We start from the raw sequence: 20150 nt of genomic DNA on the forward strand, positions 1-20150 counted from the left end.
CACCGTTTGGTGTATTGGAATGAGAATGACATAATATAATAGGAAGCTGCTCTATCAGAGGGATGTTAAGTAAGAAATCCTCCATTCATTCGCTAAAAATGAGGCGCAACTGCATTACTGACCTTCGACCCACTGACGTGTAGAGCGTAACGGACCAGTGTGTTAAGATATAGGCCTTTCACAGGAAACCCAATCCTTGGCACCGATTGCAAACTCACTAGAACTAATCTACTTGATGGAACTGCAGACCACACCAAAGCGCATGAAAATGTATGGACCCATTACTGTAAGTCGCTCTGGATAAGAGCGTCTGCTAAATGACTCAAGGCTCCCTCTCTAACCTACGGTACCTGTGATCTCAAAGGTGTAGTGGCCGTTCTCCGTGTCCTCCGTCTGCCTGGAGACTGTGGAGCCCGTCAGCGGCAGCCTTCCCTGGGGGGTGGGGGGGACACAGAGAGAGAAGAGGTTGGGGGGGGTTGACACACTTCCCCAGATTGAGTGCAATAGTTAGGATGCATTAGTTTACCTGGTATATGAAGCCACTCATGCGCGGACTAGCAGACAGTAGGACCAGCACACTGGGAAACATCATGAGGTAGCGCTCCTCCTTCTCCTATGGGGAACACACAAGCAGCACCACAGAGTCAATCACACAATGACACCCACGGACACAGGTGAGGGCGCTAGCCCATAAGCATTTCGGTGCACCTTTTATCCCTGCTGTAAACTATGTACATGACGAATACTTTTGATTTGAGTTCAAAAGTAAAGAAAACAGGGAATAGGTTTGAAAGATGTTAGATTGGCGTCAGGTGATGCTTCAATCAGACCAAAACACAGCCAGATATTTATTCCTCTCAGCTTTCAGATCCTCATAGTCGACCCCTACACAGAAACCACACTACGTGGAGGGGGACTGGCTTTCCACTCTATATATGGCCAGTCTGGGGTTTCTGATTCATAATGAAATAGGCATAACGTATGAGAGGGGGTGGCAATCAGCATATAGGACTCATCTATAGGACTACAGAGGGCAGTGCGAACAGCCCAGTACATCACTGGGGCCGAGCTCATTGCCATCCAGGACCTCTATACCAGGCGGTGGCAGAGAAAGGCCCTAAAAATTGTCAAAGACTCCAGCCACCTCAGTCATAGACTGTTCTCTGCTACTGCACGGCAAGCGGTACCGGAGCGCAAAGCCCCCTCCCCTCCACATCACTGCCACTCTCTGTTGTCATCTATGCATAGTCACTTTAATTAACTCTACCTATATGTACATACTACCTCAACTAACCGGTTGTATTCGGCGCATGTGACTAATACAATTTGATCTCCAGAATGTGTTTGACGGAAACAATCTTATCTGTGCCAAATAATGTGGCAATGGTACGTTCAGTCATTTGGAAATGCTATTCACAGGAGCTGAAATAATACAATTCGGGGGAAACAGGTCCTTGTATCAACTCTAAACCTGTGAGGGAACAAACAGGCAGCTGTTTGGAAATTGTATTTGCTGGCAGAGAATGTAAATGGTCTACCTCCCTTTTCTCGTTATTCGCCTAACCACCGTTCATACTGCTCAAAACATTGTTATTTTGAACTTTGACCTTCTCGGAGGTGGTCTGTAGCACTCTCTCTAGGTAGTTGCCCTTACACACAGATCTAGGATAGGCTTCCCTTCCCCAGATTCTAACACGTCATATTGGGGGACACGTGTATCCGTTGCTCTCACCTCATTGGTCCCGTTCTGCATGTGGACCAGGGACATGTAGGCCACGTGACCCAGAGACTTCATGCTGTCTCCCTCCCAGCCTCTCACTGGCTCCGACAGGATCTGTAGTTCCAGGTTCTTACGTTTCCGCAGGTCCTGACACTGGGCCTGAAAGGAGAGGTGTCCATTAGTCAAATCAAATTTATTTCTATAGCCCTTCGTACATCAGCTGATATCTCTCAAAGTGCTCTACAGAAACCCAGCCTAAAACCCCAAACAGCAAGCAATGCAGGTGTAGAAGCATTACTGTATAGTTCATATGAGAAATTGAAAACACTGTTCATGTGTGCTGGATAGATTAACCATAAGATAGAAGCTGTTTTAAGCCTGGTTTAGTAAGCATTTCCACACTATAATGTAAAAATGTCCAGGATATGGCAATGCTGCAACAGGCTTAAAGGAACTGTGCATCGTGCAAAAGGTGAGTTACAGAGAACAGTTTACCGGGACCAGGAGGGGGATTCCCCATCTTTCAAAGACAAAATGACAAATCAACACCAACCAGGTTCACGTAAATAGGGCTGGTGGACCCAAAATATGCTCAAATACACACCTCACACGTCAAGAGACGACTACAGTGTGTGTGAGTCAACGCTTCCCCGCAAACTCTCAGCCACACTGTGGAAACTTCCTCTCAAACTACTGCTCCAACAGAAAACGGTGTATCATGCTGCTATTTCAGTCCACAACCCACCAGAGGAAAACGTTTTTTCACTGAGGACATATTACACAGGAAGCAAGATGGGTGTTTTTCTTTTCATTAAAACAACCGAGATGGGCGTATCATCTTGAGAATTTCTCTCGTGGAAGAGTGTCTTTTATGTGATGCTCCATCTCAGTTTGGAAACATACGACCTACACAGGATACTTGTATCCGTAACACAAGCAACATCTCCAATCTTCTGAGAAGGACAGCCTTCGGTAGTTTCAAATAGCTAAGTGTGCTTTCATCAAGACAGACAGTGATGATTCTTGGTAGCGTGTTAGGTAATATAGACTAGATGATGCTACTGTAGACTAGTGAGTTGATACAGTACTCAGTGTACACGGCTAATCTCTATGGACCATGTCTACCTAAACATTGCATGAGGAACCACAGGGGTTCTGTACCTACCACCAAGCTTTTAAAAGCCACCGTAACCTTCAAGATGTCACTGTAGTCCGGGTGGGCCTCCTGCAAGATAGTCAACAAATTATAAACATTTAAATGATTTATATCTTACACAATACCCAATTAAAAATGTATAAATCAATCTACATTAAGACGTTTGGGAGGGATACCAATACATGATATTGGGGAGTGACATCTGGAACAGCGGAGGGGAGTTAAATCTCAGTTGCATATGGATCCATAGATGGGCTTATAGAGAGTTATGTTGGCTCCAGATGAGGCCTAATGTTTATTTTTTATTTTACCTTTATTTAACTAGGCAACGAGTTAATTCTTATTTTCAATGACGGCCTAGGAACAGTGGGTTAACTGCCTGTTCAGGGGCAGAACGACAGATTTGTACCTTGTTAGCTCGGGGATTTGAACTCGCAACCTTTCGGTTACTAGTCCAACACTCTAACCACTAGGCTACCTCCATATGTCTCTCCAGCTCCTGCAGCAGGATGGGATACTTGTCCAGCCTCATGAAGGGTTTACTCAGGCTGGTGGTCAGGGTCAGGATGCCTGGCGGACTGGCCCCCTGGCTCTCCATGAACGTACCCAGCTCCTCACTACAACAGACACACACACAGAGTTTTACTGCTGGGTGACCTTGTAAAGAGAGAGAAAATATTCTACCATGGGGAAAATATAATCTAGATTTGTTGAATGTGTTTGGTAGTGAAAGAAAAAAGCTGAAAAGGATCCCACAGTATGAAAGATGCTAATTAGTTCAGTGTGAAATCAAAAGTGCCTCACCTGCCTGGAACATAACCACAACTATAGATATCCTGTGTGCAGCTTCCTGTGTGTATTTGTGTGTGTCATGACAGTGTTCTCTTGTCTCTGCAGTGCATGTTTTCACATTAACAATTGCGCAGAAAGAGACCGGGGGGGGGGACACCAATTCCACAATAGTGTACATGATTAATTGCGTAACTAACATAATAATTACACAACCACTTGATTCATTGCTCTGTTTGCTCGTTACAACTACATTGCGTGTGATGGACAGCGCTGTGATTAACTGTTCACAGAGCCTCAGGGTCTGACTGATTGTAGTGAGGGGATGTGAATGAGGAGGCTACAAACTAAAAAAGGTCACAACGGACAAGAAAGACACAGTTGAGAGCATCCTGACTGGTTGCATCACTGCTTGGTATGGGAACTGCTCAGCCTCCGACCGCAAGGCACTACAGAGGGTAGTGCGAACGGCCCAGTACATCACTGGGGCCGAGCTCATTGCCATCCAGGACCTTTATACCAGGCGATGTCAGAGGAAGGCCATAAAAATTGTCAAAGAATCCAGCCACCTTAGTCATAGACTGTTCTCTCCCCTACCACCCGGCAAGCGGTACCAGAGTGCCAAGTCTGGGTCCAAGAGGCTTCTAAACAGCTTCTACCCCCAAGCCATAAGACTCCTGAACATCTAGTCAAATGGCTACCCAGACTATTCACATTGCACCCCCCCCCCTCCCCACACCACTGCCACTCTCTGTTGTCATCTATGCATAGTCACTTTAATTAACTATTATTGTATTGTTATTTGATTTATTTCTTACTGCTGCTCTTTAATTACTTGTTACTTTTATCTCTTATTCTTATCCATACTTTTTGAAACTGCACTGTTGGTTAGGGGCTTGTAAGTAAGCATTTCACTGTAAGGTGACATCTACCCCTGTTGTATTCAACGTATGTGACTAATACAATTTGATTTGAGACACCGCTCTGTTGCACCTCTACATTTCCAGAGAAAGTATGACGCCTAGTGGGTCAAAGAGAAACTGCAACTACTCTCCAATAGCCTATGGTTATCCACAAAGACATTCCATTTTACTTGCCATACTAAACTGATGGACATGTTAATTTACAGTGAAATGTCAATCAAATGCAGATGCATGTCATGCAGAACTGAGATGCCAGTAAGGACTGACCTGTGGTCAGTGAGTACGCAGACAGCCGAGGGGTGACTGGAACAGTATGACCGGTACAGCCTCCTGATCTGACCAATCAGGTTGAGGTAGCAGGCAGCCAATCGCTGCTGGCTCTCTGGAACTCTGCAACACACACAGAAAGAAGTGGGTGTGTTAGTTACTAGGACAACAGTTGGGTTGTTCCTGTATGTTTAGTTTCAGATTAAATTCTACATATTGTCCAATAGAGGGAGCATAGTAACCTGAGGCCTCCCCATCTAGAGCTTCAGGTAACTGCCAAAATAAACAAAACACCACCAAGTGTCTTAATAGGGCGTTGTGCCACCATGAGCCGCCAAAACAGCTTCAATGCACCATGGCATAGATTATTGGCATAGTGTCTGGAACTCTATTGGAAAGATGCGATATCATTCTTTGTTGATGGTGGTGATCAAATGCAGTCTCATGCGCCACTCCAGAATATCCCATAACTGTTCAATTGGGTTGAGATCTGGTGACTGAGACGGCCATGGCATATGGTTTACGCTCATCAAACCATTCAGTGAACACTCGTGCCCTGTCCATGTGGGCATTGTCATCCTATTGGGGCATTGTAGCCAAAATAATGGTCTGCACAGCATTTTTAGACATGACCCTAAGCATGATGGGTTATTAATTGCTTAATTAACTCAGGAACCACACCTGTGTGGAAGCACTTGCTTTCAATATCCAATTGTAATCCAATTTGTAAGTCGCTCTGGATAAGAGCGTCTGCTAAATGACTTAAATGTAAATGTAATATACTTTGTATTCCTCATTTACTCAAGTGTTCCTAAAGACTCACAGACCATGAGAAACAAGATGGTCTCATGAAAATAAGATGGAATTCTTTGGCCTGAATGCCAAGCGTCTAGTCTGGAGGAAACCTGGCACCATCCCTACAGTGAAGCATGGTAGTGGAAGCATCATACGGTGGGGATGTTTTTCAGTGTCAGGGACTGGGAGACTAGTCAGGATTGAGGCAAAGATGAAAGAAGCAAAGTACAGAGAGATCCTTGATGAAAACCTGCTCCAGAGCGCTCATAACCTCAGACTGGGGCGTAGGTTCACCTTCCAACAGGACAAAAACCCCAAGCACACAGCCAAGACAATGCAGGAGTGGCTTCAGGACAAGTCTCTGAATGTCCTTGAGTGGCCCAGCCAGAGCCCGGACTTGAACCCGATCGAACATCTCTGGAGAGAGCTGAAAATAGCTGAGCAACGAAGTTCCCCATCCAACCTGACAGAGCTTAAGAGGATCTGCAGAGAAGAGTGGAAGAAACTCCCCAAACAGGCGTGCCAAGCTTGTAGCGTCATGCCCAAGAAGACTAAAGGCTGTAATCGCTGCCAAAGGTGCTTCAACAAAGTACTGAGGAAAGGGTCTGAATACTTATGTAAAATGTGATATTTCCTTTTTTTATACATTTGAAAAAATGTATAAAACCAGTTTTTGCTTTGTCATTATGGGGTATTGGGTGTAGATTGATAAGGTGAAAAAACTATTTAATCCATTTTAGAATAAGGTTGTAACGTAACAAAATGTCTGAATACACGCCGAATGCACTGTACACTTACTTGGTGCACTCGTCCAGAGCAAGAACCAGACCCTGCTGGAAGGTGAGGATCTCCTCCAGGTTACCACTCAGACTGCCACTGTCTGTAATGCTCAGCCTGGACACCACACAGTAGAGAACATAGAATTACAATGAGTAGAACAGATATACCTATTAAAAACAACAGCATGTTGCATGGGTCATTCGGAGAGATTCACAATGCCACAAGGCTCTTCAGTAACTGGTATTTCAAAATGTATCTAAACAGTTTGCATCTGAATGAATTGACACCCATCCTTGTTCGCTGAGCTTACTTGTTGCTGGCCTTTAGGGGTCGCAGGTAACAGCTCAACATTGTCTGCAGCTCCTTGACAAACTCCCTCTCATGCTCCAGGATGTCCTGCACCACCTGAGAAAGATCATTTAAATAACCCACATCCTATTAGAGACAGAAACGCTGACACAGCCTAAACTGTTCCGCTAAGCAAAGCTGTCGTGGCCCAGTGCATATAGAGCTGTAGAAAATGGAGATTCAATGGGAGAGGGCCCACTCACCACAGTGTAGTAGTTCTTGGTCAGTTGAGATGCTTTAGGAGACACAGGTTTATCTGCAAGAAGTAAGGTAGTCGGGGGCAAAGTTACAGAGCAGCAAACAGCACACAGAATGAGTGTTGTGCTAAGCATCATAATCTAGTCTGGTGTTAGTACAGCATGCTACCACAGACTCTTTCCCAGCCCTACTCACCACAGGGCTTGACCTCGCGGACATAGTTGCTGGGGAACCAGCCCGTCTTGCCGTTGAGCGAGCCCTCCCACCAGCCGCCCTCCTCCTGGCGCGACACACTGATCAGGTCTCCCTTGTTGAAGGACAGCTCATCCTCGTTGTTCTGCTTGAACTGGAAGCGCGCCTTCACCAGCACCAGCCCGCCTCCGCCGTTCTCCGACATCTCCTGGTTAGGTAGAATAGTTGTCAGTTAACGACTCGTATATACAATTTAACCAATCAGGAAAGTTTGATTTACTATGCATTTATGTAATATGTGAGCCAAGTGTACAAGCCGTTCAGGACAGGCGTACAGGAGTGTGAATATATTTGTAATTACTGGTTAACAGCACATGCTACAAAAAATGTTCCAATTAGGTCTGTTTCACTGTCAGGGTCATCCTTTTACAAACATGGAATGACACACAAACGACTAACGTGACGGAGTGTGTGTGTGTGCGTGCGACCTTACTGCTGGTTTGGATTGTCTGGGCAGGGACTTGGACCTGGAAGAGGTGTGTGTGTGTGAGGTGGTGGACTGGCTAGGAGCAGGTGTGCTGGACTGGGGACATGACCTCTCAGTGCCACAGTCTGTGGAAGAGAAAACACACACACACACACACCTTAAATAGTTCATTATGATCCACCATGTAGCAATGTGACTGCAGGACTGAGGTTATATAAATGTTTGCGAGTCTGTCCTTGAATACGACAACTTACATAATTATTTTAATCAAGTACAAAATCACTTTTATTTCTACAATTACACTACTCATAACAGATGAGATGACAGAAATACTTGTCTTGCACGCACACACACACACACACACACACACACACACACACACACACACACACACACACACACACACACACACACACACACACACACACACACACACACACACACACACACACACACACACACACACACACACACACACACACACACACACACACACACTTCAGTCGTCAGTTTAAATGGATTTCAGTCTGTTGAAGCATTGGGCTGTGCAGTGCTAGCAGCTTGTTGATGACAATGTGTTTCAGTGCAGGCTGTCCCCAAGGGACAGTGGGCACACAGATGTCTGCAGTGCCTAGCTGACAGAATCACCTCACATCACCTCAACTAGCACACACTGATCCCAGACCAGCCATCTAACACAGACAAGCTGAGAAACCTTGATGTATATTATCATTGACTGACATCAATGACGTAATGGCTCATTATACCTTAAATGTGCTTAAGTAAACCGATGGCGTGGATGGTAGTTTGAGTTGGACAATAACACTGGCAGGTAGACAAAATCATCTTCAAAGAGCTGACTAATAAACTCTTCTCAGTATTCTCTGACAGGTGTAGTCTTGTGAGAGGACTCCCTTTGCAGGCACCGTGATGCATTAGCTTCTAGCTACAGCAGTACCAACAGAGCTGGGCATGTCTCTGCCACAACCTCTTCCAATGCCAGCTGCAAAACCTAAGTCAACAACTACACTAAACAGAAATAGAAAAACGCAACACGTAAAGTGTTCGTCCCATGTTTCATGAGTTGAAATTTTGTAAATCCCAGAAATGTTCCATACATACCAAAAGTTTATTTCTCTCAAACACTGAGGAGTATTTCTGTCTATAATAAAAGCCCTTTTATGGGGGAAAAACACATTCTGATTGGCTTGGCCTGGCTCCCAGTGGGTGGATCTATGCCCAGTCATGTGAAATACATATATTAGGCCCTAATGAATGCATTTCAATTGACTGATTTGCTTAAATGAACTGTAACAAAGTAAAATCTGAAATCGTTGCGTGATGCATTTATATTTTTGATCATGTGGACCCATAGCCATCCATTACAACTGAGCCAACACACTACTAGATCAATACTTGGACCGATGTCGGGAGGTGACAGCAAATACTTTCTAAATGAACCAACACATGAATTTACATGAAACATTTGCAACCTTGTCGGCTGGTACCGAGTCTACATCCACTATCCAAGGAGAGAAAGTGTCCCGGAGTAAAACCTTCATTTAACCTCCTTTCAATATAGGAGCAGATCATCACAAAGCTATTTATACATGTTTTGATAGAGAACCAACCATCTGGAAGGCAAGATTCGCTATATATCCTATTAGTCACACAGACCATTATAAAGAGAATTGATCAAGTGAGATTGGCAGAGGTATCGCTACAGTCTGGAAATGACTGGAGGAAAAAGCACCAGGATCATGTTTTTATTCAACCTTTTAGACCCGAGAATAGAGATATAAATAAAGACATTTTCCAAGGTAGATCTGGCCATGTAGGCTACAGGAAAGCCCTGTCCAGATATGAAATGACCGGTGTGCTTTGGTGGTTCAGAGTTCTCCTTTAATAATTGGAGGGCACTCCATACATATATCCATACTGGTTCAGCCAACTATATTTCTAGGGCACCGCCAAGAGTCAGTGCCAACCTGGACATCACCCTCATTCCCCATCCCTTTACAACTGCAGATAGGGGGGAGGAGAAGAAAAACGAAAAGAGCACAAACGGCAGGCCAGTATAGAAGGAATGCTTGTGTTTCTCTTAGCCGTGAGGGGGTGAGTATTCCACATCCCTTTACACATGCAGTGAGATGCCCCAACAAGCCCTGTACTGTCAGCAGCTCCCTCCTCGTGGCCTGGCCACCAATACCTCTCACAGCTGCACTGTCAGAACGTGCACACAATCACACAGAAACACAGTGAGAGAGACACAGTACTGAAGCCTGTTAGAGGATCATGATAAGCAGAAACACAGAGAGAGAGGCCTCTTCTTGAACCCATTAAAGAGAGTGTGACTAACCCAGCCCAACTCAACAGCACTAGGCATTTTGAAGACTATTCCATTTCAAGCTGAGAGAGCGAGAGACTCTGGTCCAATCGTCATTCTCCGGCCTTTATCATCGATGCTCTCTGATGAGGATTGGCGCTAAGACAACTTCAAACAGATAACGACACTATTGGATATAGTCAAGTGATGGCTTTTAGATTTAGCAGCAAAAGCTTGGCGCTAGCAGAAAGTCAAAAGAGTGTATCGATTGGGGTGACTGTGTCAGCTTGCTGTTTGTCACCTGGATGTCTTATAGCCTAGCTGCACTGTTGCTTTGACATGAAATACCATTTCATCATATTGACAATGAGCTCTCTGCCATGTCAATTCCCTTCCTTACAACTGTCTTATTCAGGCTGAGCCAGGCGCCTTCTAATGCAATGTTACAGAAAAGAGCAAGCCATGTTCAGTAGGACATGAGAGCCATGGTAGTCATCAGAGTCAATATGGTACTCTGCAGGAGGCCCTCAGAAACAGACACAGCCATGCCAGCTGTCTGTGAACAGGGCACCTTTTAAGATTCACCAGGCCTACTGGGACCAATCCAGCAACAAATGACACATGCATATTCATTTTATTACACACACACACACAGTATATTTTAAACTGTGGTCAATGCGAGTCTCAGCACTACACAGTTCACACACTAGTACATAGCTCTAAAATGATTCAGTTTTCTACTAGAGCTTACAGCGTGTGAGAGCAGACAGGTTAGTCATGCAAACGTAGCATACACATCAATGATTACAATATTGCATGATAATAAAGGCAGGTGAGTACATTTTATTTGGCCCTTAACCTTAAGCTCATAATGGTCTTATTCAGTGGGGTACATTGTTTACAACCTTAAAAATAGAAATAGAGAGATAATGTGTGGAGTAGGAATGTCTGTTTTACCCAGTGCATTTCTATCCGACTGTTTCGTAGCTGTGCATCCTCCTGAATAAGGCCCAGCAAATAAATACAGTCATTAGACTTACCTTGGGTGGCGAAGTTGACTCCCAGCAGAGTGGTCAGCACTTTGTTAAAGTTCTCGCCAGAGTACAGGCACTCTGGTTCAAATCCCTGGCAGGAGAGGAGACCGACACAAAGAAGACACTTTCAATTCAAAAACAAAATACCTGGCTGCTCATATGACAGACTAAAATCAGCAGGGGAAAAGAAGTAGGTATAAAATCATTAGCAACAAAGGTGTAGAAGATACAGCTTGGCTGATTATCACACAGAGAGAATCCTGACCGCAGCCCAGCAACAACACATAATGGGATGTGACTTACACACAAGAAGACGGAGAGAAAAACAGACATGTTGAATGTGACCCATATTTTTCGTGGCCTAGTGGTTTTGGTAACAAAACAGACGGTTCTCTCCTCATTTGGAGGGTCCCTGAGTGGCGCAGCTGTCTAAGGCACTGCACCTCAGTGCAAAAGGCGTCACTACAGACCCTGGTTCGATTCCAGGCTGTATCACAACCGGCTGTGATTGGGAGTCCCATTGGGCGGCACACAATTGGCCCAGCGTCGTCCGGGTTAGGGTTAGACCGGGGTAGGGTTTGACCAGGTTAGGGTTTGACCGGGGTATGGTTTGACCGGGGAAGGCTGTCATTATAAATATGAGTTTCTTCTTAACTGACTGGCCTAGTTAAAGAATGGTTCAATAAAAAACGAATTTGTCCTTCGATGCACGCCGAGCACTCGCCCGCTCTGTCTGTTTCCCGGGCCTCACAGACAGCCGGTTATCCACTTTCCTCTAGCGGCTATGGTTTCACACTTCAAATGAAGAGGGTAGCAGAGCACGAGGCATCTGTTCACTATCTAGCCCGTCAGAGCCAACACGACTGACTGACTCATGCATAGTCTTTTCAAAGCTGAAGTGTGGCCTATCTGGTAACCATGTCAAGACGACAGACTGAGGTAGCGTGTGATATTGACATGTATCAATCGGTTGTTGTTGTCAAAAATGAACAAACATCTACAGAGAAACGAAGCAAGGATACAGACATTAAAACAGTGACATAAAAGTTGAACAATCTGAAGCTAACATATGACACAGGAATCAAACGTGTTTGTTGCTGTCAAAAAGCCCTGAGCAGGGCCATGGTAGTATGTGACTCGCAGGCGTTACAACGGTATGTCTATAAAAATAATAATACCACAGGCTCAGGATCTATAAATTCAACTATACTGTAGTCGACCATAACTCGTCAAGTTAGCCGTCACTCAAGCCGTGGCTGCTGCTTCCCATTTCTGCATCTCGGAACAGAAGTGAAAGTTGTGTGAATGTGGTCTTTGTCCAGTCACATGACAGCCCCATGGCTGTGGTTATGAAAAATGGAGTGAGAGAGGGTGACTGGCCAGAGTATGAACTGCAATGGTCTGGAAAAAGTCAAGATGACTCATTGTACAGGGGCTTTCCAAATCCTTACGGTCGTGAGCTCCTGAACTGCCCCCAAGCCTGTAATTATGGAGAAGTGCGATCGCTGCAAGAAAGCAGAAGGAACATCCCAAACCACAACAGACCAGCCTGCATTTCTCCCCCGAACCACTTGACTTGCAGTAAAGAGCCTGGCTGATTAAATTACTTTTTCCCCCTTTTTTTCAAACCAACTACTGTGATTCAAAAGCAGAAACGACTGTTTATAAGGGTTGGGGAGGGAAAGGCATGACTGAGGGTCCAATGGGGCAGTCACTGTAATGCATAGGGAGGGAAAGGCATGACTGAGGGTCCAATGGGGCAGTCACTGTAATGCATAGGGAGGGAAAGGCATGACTGAGGGTCCAATGGGGCAGTCACTGTAATGCATAGGGAGGGAAAGGCATGACTGAGGGTCCAATGGGGCAGTCACTGTAATGCATAGGGAGGGAAAGGCATGACTGAGGGTCCAATGGGGCAGTCACTGTAATGCATAGGGAGGGAAAGGCATGACTGAGGGTCCAATGGGGCAGTCACTGTAATGCATAGGGATGGGGCAGTCACTGTAGGCATGACTGAGGGTCCAATGGGGCAGTCACTGTAATGCATAGGGAGGAAAAGGCATGACTGAGGGTCCAATGGGGCAGTCACTGTAATGCATAGGGAGGAAAGGCATGACTGAGGGTCCAATGGGGCAGTCACTGTAATGCATAGGGAGGAAAGGCATGACTGAGGGTCCAATGGGGCAGTCACTGTAATGCATAGGGAGGGAAAGGCATGCTGAGGGTCCAATGGGGCAGGGAGGGAGGGAAAGGCATGACTGAGGGTCCAATGGGGCAGTCACTGTAATGCATAGGGAGGGAAAGGCATGACTGAGGGTCCAATGGGGCAATCACTGTAATGCATAGGGAGGGAAAGGCATGACTGAGGGTCCAATGGGGCAGTCACTGTAATGCATAGGGAGGGAAAGGACTTCCAACACCCTCTTATTATGTGTATCATCACTCATAGTGCTGGAAATACAGTTAAAGTCGGAAGTTTACACACACTAAGGTGTGAGTCATTATAATTTGTTTTTCAACCACTCCACACATTTCTTGTTTACAAACTATAGGTTTGGAAAGTCATTTCGGACAACTACTTTGTGCATGACACAAGTCAGTTTTCCAACAATTGTTTACAGACAGATTATTTCACTTACAATTCACTGTATCACAATTCCAGTGGGTCAGAAGTTTACATACACTAAGTTGACTGTGCCTTTAAACAGCTTGGAAAATTCCAGAAAATTATGTCATGGCTTTAGAAGCTTCTGATAGGCTAATTGACATAATTTGAGTCAATTGGAGGTGTACCTATGGATGTATTTCAAGGCCTACCTTCAAAGTCAGTGACTCTTTGCTTGGCATCATGGGAAAATCAAAAGAAATCAGCCAAGACCTCAGAAAATATATTGTAGACCTCCACAAGTCTGGTTCATCCTTGAGAGCAATTTCCAAATGCCAGAAGGTACCACGTACATCTGTACAAACAATAGTACATCATGGGACCACGCAGCCGTCATAATGCTCAAGAAAGAGACACGTTCTGTCTCCTACAGATGAACGTACTTTGGTGCAAAAAAGTGCAAATCAATCCCAGAACAGCAGCAAAGATGCTGGAGGAAACTGGTACAAAAGTATCTATATCCACAGTAAAAACTAGTCCTATATTGACATAACCTGAAAGGCCACTCAGCAAGGAGGAAGCCAAAACCGCCATAAAAAAGCCAGACTACGTTTTGCAACTGCACAGGAGGACAACGATCATACTTTTTAGAGAAATGTCCTCTGGTCTGATGAAACAAAAATAGAACTGTTTGGCCATAATGACCATTGTTATGTTTGGAGGAAAAAGGGGGAGGCTTGCAAGCCAAAGAACACCATCCCAACCGTGAAGCACGGGGGTGGCAGCATCATGTTGTGGGGGTGCTTTGCTGCAGGAGGGACTAGTGCACTTCACAAAATAGATGACATCATGAGGGTGGAAAATTATGTGGATATATTGAAGCAACATCTCATGACATCAGTTAAAGCTTGGTCGCAAATAGGTCTCTCAAATGGACAATGAGCCCAAGCATACTTCCAAAGTTGTGGCAAAATGGCTTAAGGACAACAAAGTCAAGGTATTGGAGTGGCCATCACAAAGCCCTGAACTCAATCCTATAGAAAATGTGTGGGCAGAACTGAAAAAGCGTGTGCGAGCAAGGAGGCTTACAAATCTGACTCAGTTACACCAGCTCTGTCAGGAAGAATGGTCCAAAATTCACCCAACATTGTGGGAAGCTTGTGGAAGGCAACCCTAAACATTTGACCCAAGTTAAAACAATTTAAAGGCAATGCTACCAAATACTAATTGAGCGTAAGTAAACTTCTGACCCACTGGGAATGTGATGAAAGAAATAAAAGCTGAAAGAAATAATTCTCTCAACTATTATTCTGATATTTCACATTCTTAAAATAAAATGGTGATCCGAACTGACTGAAGACAGGGCATTTTTACTAGGATTAAATGTCAGGAATTGGCTAAGGTGTATGTAACCTCCCGACTTCAACTGTAAATACGGTATTTCTGTTTTAATTGTTTTTTTATAAATTAGATTTAAAAAATGTAAAAACCTGAATTTGCTTTGTCATTATGGGGTATTGTGTGTAGATTGATAATAAAAAAATATAAACTATTTTAGAGGCTATAATGTAACAACATGTGGAAAAAGTCAAGGGGTCTGAATACTTTCCGAATGCACTGTAAATATCAATGTCACATGGCTGAAGGGGGGGGTAATTTTCACTTGCAGAAAAGGTAGGGAGAACAGCTAGGTTTCCTATTGCAATGTGATGCATGCTGCTCAATGTACACTGCTCAAGCAGTAGTAGATAGTGGAGCCAGCCTTATGCCGTGTTTAAGTGCCAGTCAGAACTAGGAAACTCAGAAATGTCCGTATTGCTTACAGTTTGTACTTAACATGTGCCACGTTCAACCAGTCAAACATTTTAGAGTTTACTAGTTCCGACTTGCACTTGAACGCGGCATTATTTAAGACGAGCAGTATTAGTTGAGACCCATCAACAAACCCATCTGTCTGTGTGTTCTGTCGGAGTGACTAACAGCATGCTTGCTTAAAAGGGCAACCCACTCCACATGGCAATCAAGAGACATGTCACAAAAATACTGCCTGCAGAGGAAAACAAATCTATGCTGAAGTCACAGCAAAACAATTGTAGGAAAGTTAAGCTTTTGTTGACAGAAACCTGAGTTGACTCTATTGCCACAATTATGCAGTATTATTTTCCAATCACCACTTGGAATTGCTCAGCTGACAGTTATGTACATCATGGAGAGACCAGTCCTCAAATAAGCAAACCATTATGGCAATATATTATTGTTGGTTGTCTGTAAATGTTTACTAAAGCTAGAAACAAGAATTCAGCAAGGAACTCAAATCTAAATGTCCAACAACAACAAACACATGATCATAAAACAAAACATGTCAATATAGAAGAGGTGAAACCACTACCAACCAAGCTCTTTGAAATCACTTACCTCTACTTTTAAGGATGTGCATCCTCTCAGAAACTCCTTGATATTGGCGATGCATTCGGCTTCGTTCCTCGGTTCCTGACAGTACTAAAACAGACATCAAATAAATGTATAAAAACATAGCCTATTTTGGAGATAAATATATATTTAATTATTTTTTTGGTTTACTATTACAGGCGTTGACGCAAATGACAACTCAAGGTGGGGGAAATAAACAAATTCACAATCCACTGTATCCTTTCGAATGTTGATATTTTACAGTTTAACAAAGTAATGGTGGACTCTTCCTAAGTCTCTCTTTCGGGAATATTGTGTCGATTTCTTGATAACTGGAAACTCGGAAATCTTTAAATCCAACTTCCGTGCGTTCTAGACAACTGGGAACTGAAAAAAAACGAGTTCTGATCGGGGAAAAATGGTTTGGAACAGTCAACTTCAATTTCAATGTCAGGGGCTTCATTGGCATGGGAAACATGTGTTTACGTTGCCAAAGCAAGTGAAATAGATAATAAACAAACGGGAAATAAACAATAGAAAAATAACAGTTAAACATTTACAAAAGATGGAATTCCAAGACGGAAATTCAGGCATCTTCCTAGAGTTCTGACTTTTCGACCGTAGCAAATAAGCAATTCATGTTTTTATTGACCAACTTCGACACTCATTGACCTCCATACAAAAACTCCTCACTTGATAAGCGAAGGGAAAAAAACACCTGCTGGGGAAGACAGATTTTGGGCCCATTATACCTGTTGCTTCGCCTCTTCCCCTCGATTATTCCTCAAATGAGGGGAATTCGATTAATTTGGGCCGTCCCTAGTTACCACAGACACAAAGTCATAAACCCCGCCTATTTCTACAATTGATTTTCTTAAAATGTGATTTTAAACCTAACCTTAACCACACAGATAACCTTATGCCCAACCCTGACATTAAATAAATACCAAAAAGCATATTTATGGTTTTGATTTTTTTTCTTTTTTCGATATCAACCACTTTTACTTTGTGGCTGTGGTAAATAGTGGAAACCATCAATCAAATCAAATGTATGTATAAAGCCCTTTTTTTTTTTTTACATCAACAGATGTCACAAAGTGCTATACAGAATCCCAGCCTAAAACCCCAATCAGCAAGCAATGCATATGTAGGAGCACGGTGGCTAAGAAAAACTCCCTTGAAGGACATGAACCTAAGAAGAAACATAAAAGCCCTGAGTCTGAACTCCGCCCTGTGCAACTGGGTCCTTGACTTCCTGACAGGCCACCCCCAGGTGGTGAAGGTAGGAAACAACACCTCCACTTCACTGATCCTCAACACTGGGACCCCACAAGGGTGTGTGCTCAGCCCACTCCTGTACTCCCTGTTCACCCATGACTGTGTGGCCATGCACATCTCCGACTCAATCATCAAGTTTGCAGACAAAACAACAGGTCTGATTACCAACAATGACGAGATAGCCTACAGCGAGGCGGTGAGGGCCCTGTGAGTGTGGTGCCAGCAAAATTACCTCTCACCCAATGTCAACAAAACAAAGGAGCTGATTGTGGATTTCAGAAAACAGCAGAGGGAGCATCCCCCTATCCATATCATCGGGACCACAGTGGAGAAGTGGAAGGCTTCAAGTTCCTCGGCGTACACACCACTGACAAACTGAAATGGTCCACCCACACAGCAATAGTGCCTCTTCAACCTCAGGAGGCTGAAGAAATTCGGCTTGGCACCTAAAACCCTCAAACTTTTACAGATGCACAATTGAGAGCATCCTGTCGGATTGTATGGTATGACAACTGCACCGCCCACAACGGCAGTGCTCTCCAGAGGGTGGGGCGGTCTGCCCAACGCATTGCCGGGGGCAAACTACCTGCCCTCCAGGACACATACAGCACCCGATGTCACAGGAAGGCCAAAAAAATAATCAAGGACAGTACAGGTGCATCGAAGCTGGTAAACAAGACACTGAAAAACAGCTTCTATCTCAAGGCCATCAGACTGTCAAATAGCCACCGCTAGCACATTAGAGGCTGCTGCCCTATATACATAGACTTGAAATCACTGGCCACTTCAATAATGGAACACTAGTCACTTTAATAATGTTTACATATTTTGCATTACTCATCTCATATGTATATACAGTATTCTATTCAATTGTCTTAGTCTATGCAACACTGACATTGCTCGTCCAAATATGTAAATATTCTTAATTCCATTCCTTTAGATTTGTGTGTATTGTTGTGAAATTGGTACATATTACTTGTTAGATATTACTGCACTGTTGGGACTAGAAACACAAGCATTTCGCTACACCCCGCATTAACATCTGCGAAACACGTGTACCTGACCAATACAATTTGATTTGAGAGAGGAACCAGGCTCTGAGGGGTGGCCAGTCCACTTCTGTTTGTGCCGGGAGATTATAAAAGTACATTACCAATCTGGTCCGGGCAGGGGTGTTCTTTCACTGGCGAGAGCTAGGTGTCCGGGTCAAATCCCACGGCGAAATCGGCACCAAACAAAAGTGATCTAATTAAGCTCGCGGTGTAATGAGTAAGATTCTTTTCGCATCTAAAAGTGATTGCTTTTATGTTATGTTTCTGGACCATTCACCACGCTGCCTTATTGACAATAGGACCGAGCGGCGCAGATTGATTTGGTTTGATTGCAGTTCGATTTGAGAAAGGCGCTCCTCCTCCACCGTTTTTCCCTGTTCACGTCACGGGCCATAGACCGGTGCCCCCTCGGCTCAGTATAATCGAAAATGCAGTGCAAAACATTTTTTTCTAGTCAGTGACAATCATCAGATTTGAATTGGATAGCCTACAATTAAGTTACACGAATGCCTTCCGCCTAATGTAGCCTGTTAAATTAACCAAGTAGGCTGTGTTCCTTGTTCTACATGTGATTCAGCTGATCTGTACAAAATACATTCCTGTTTGGTTCCCGAAATGTAAAAAGAATTTACCTGCTAAAAATGCACAGGTTTTGCGTAGTATAATGTGCATTAACCTGAATAGAAGCATCTTTGGTTACATAATTATATGCGTTTTGGAACATCTTTCGTCATTTTCAGAATGCGGAAACACTTTTCACTTGACAGGAAGTCAGCAATGCATGCAAACCCATAGGAGTTCAGCACTCTTTTACATTATTGATTCATTTCTCATCTTAAATTAGCATATTAATGTATTCGCCCCTGGTTTAATTAGACTATTGAAGTTACATTACTTCAGCAGGGATTGGTAATTTATTCAAACAACCCCTCCCTTGCGATTCAAGCAATCCCTCCACTGACGTCGCCAGTGTTTTCTCACGGTTCAAGTTGTTGACTTTGTAAATATTATTTTTCTCCGTTATCACCGTTAGAATGTTGCACGGATAACATTGCAGTAACAATGTTCTGCTTACCTTTGGAACAGTGCCGGGCACGAGCCGCTCCATGAGTTTGCACAAGACGACCCCATCTTTCAGAGATGTTTTCAGAAATTCTTCTGGGTCAGCTATGTTTTTCTTGGGTGAATTAAGCACCCCTAATGATATCAGCCACGTTACGGTCTGCTCCTCTGGGTTCATGGTTCCAATTAACCCTCCTTATTATGCATCCCCACCGAAGGCGCCAAATTACACAACTCCGTATCAAAATGTTACCCACATCCGTGTAACACTTCTGCTTGTTAAAAACGCCGTTTGTACTAGTACTGGGTTCCCCTACTGGTTAATAACAAGCACTGTAGCAATACATATATTGATGGTGGTTTCCATCCTATGCAATAACCTTTCGCCCTTCCACACCTGAGACACTGTAGGTGAATTCTGAGCTATGGTTGAATGCTTTGTGCCTCCAATTCCACTGACATAACATCAGGAAACAGAGAAATAATGTTATCTGAAGGGACACATTCCATATTCAACAGAATGCTGTAGAAAGTAGCGACCACAATTGTGCCTCAGCAAACAGAACGAAATCTGCATTACATTCTAGTCTAACATCATCGACTCCCAAAACTCCAGGAATTAAGTTATTTTGCTTTTGGGCACCATATAAAAATCAACCACTTAGTGGCTAACCATTGTCATTTGCAGACAGTCCTGAACAGCAAACAAATCTAAACGACACCAAACAA

General features: G+C 43.9%; 1 protein-coding gene across 2 annotated transcripts in view; it reads right to left on the reverse strand.

Annotated features, from left to right (window-relative positions):
- Positions 1-19724, reverse strand: part of LOC118372135 (rho guanine nucleotide exchange factor 6-like) — a 28449-nt gene extending 8725 nt beyond the window's left edge. For both annotated transcript variants that reach the window (XM_052488320.1, XM_052488319.1), the window contains exons 1-14: positions 19435-19724; positions 16036-16119; positions 11022-11106; positions 7662-7780; positions 7172-7376; positions 6982-7034; positions 6741-6835; positions 6449-6544; positions 4856-4978; positions 3355-3493; positions 2886-2945; positions 1733-1879; positions 527-613; positions 351-432 (exon numbers count right to left, since the gene is read on the reverse strand). In XM_052488320.1, the coding sequence (XP_052344280.1) occupies positions 351-432; positions 527-613; positions 1733-1879; positions 2886-2945; positions 3355-3493; positions 4856-4978; positions 6449-6544; positions 6741-6835; positions 6982-7034; positions 7172-7376; positions 7662-7780; positions 11022-11106; positions 16036-16119; positions 19435-19599 (1540 nt within the window). In that variant the 5' untranslated portion in view covers positions 19600-19724. The remainder of the gene's footprint in view (positions 1-350; positions 433-526; positions 614-1732; positions 1880-2885; positions 2946-3354; positions 3494-4855; positions 4979-6448; positions 6545-6740; positions 6836-6981; positions 7035-7171; positions 7377-7661; positions 7781-11021; positions 11107-16035; positions 16120-19434) is intronic.
- Between the last annotated feature and the right edge of the window lie 426 nt (positions 19725-20150).

This window comes from Oncorhynchus keta, chromosome 30 (genome assembly GCF_023373465.1).
Source record: "Oncorhynchus keta strain PuntledgeMale-10-30-2019 chromosome 30, Oket_V2, whole genome shotgun sequence".
Taxonomy (NCBI): Eukaryota; Metazoa; Chordata; class Actinopteri; order Salmoniformes; family Salmonidae; genus Oncorhynchus; species Oncorhynchus keta.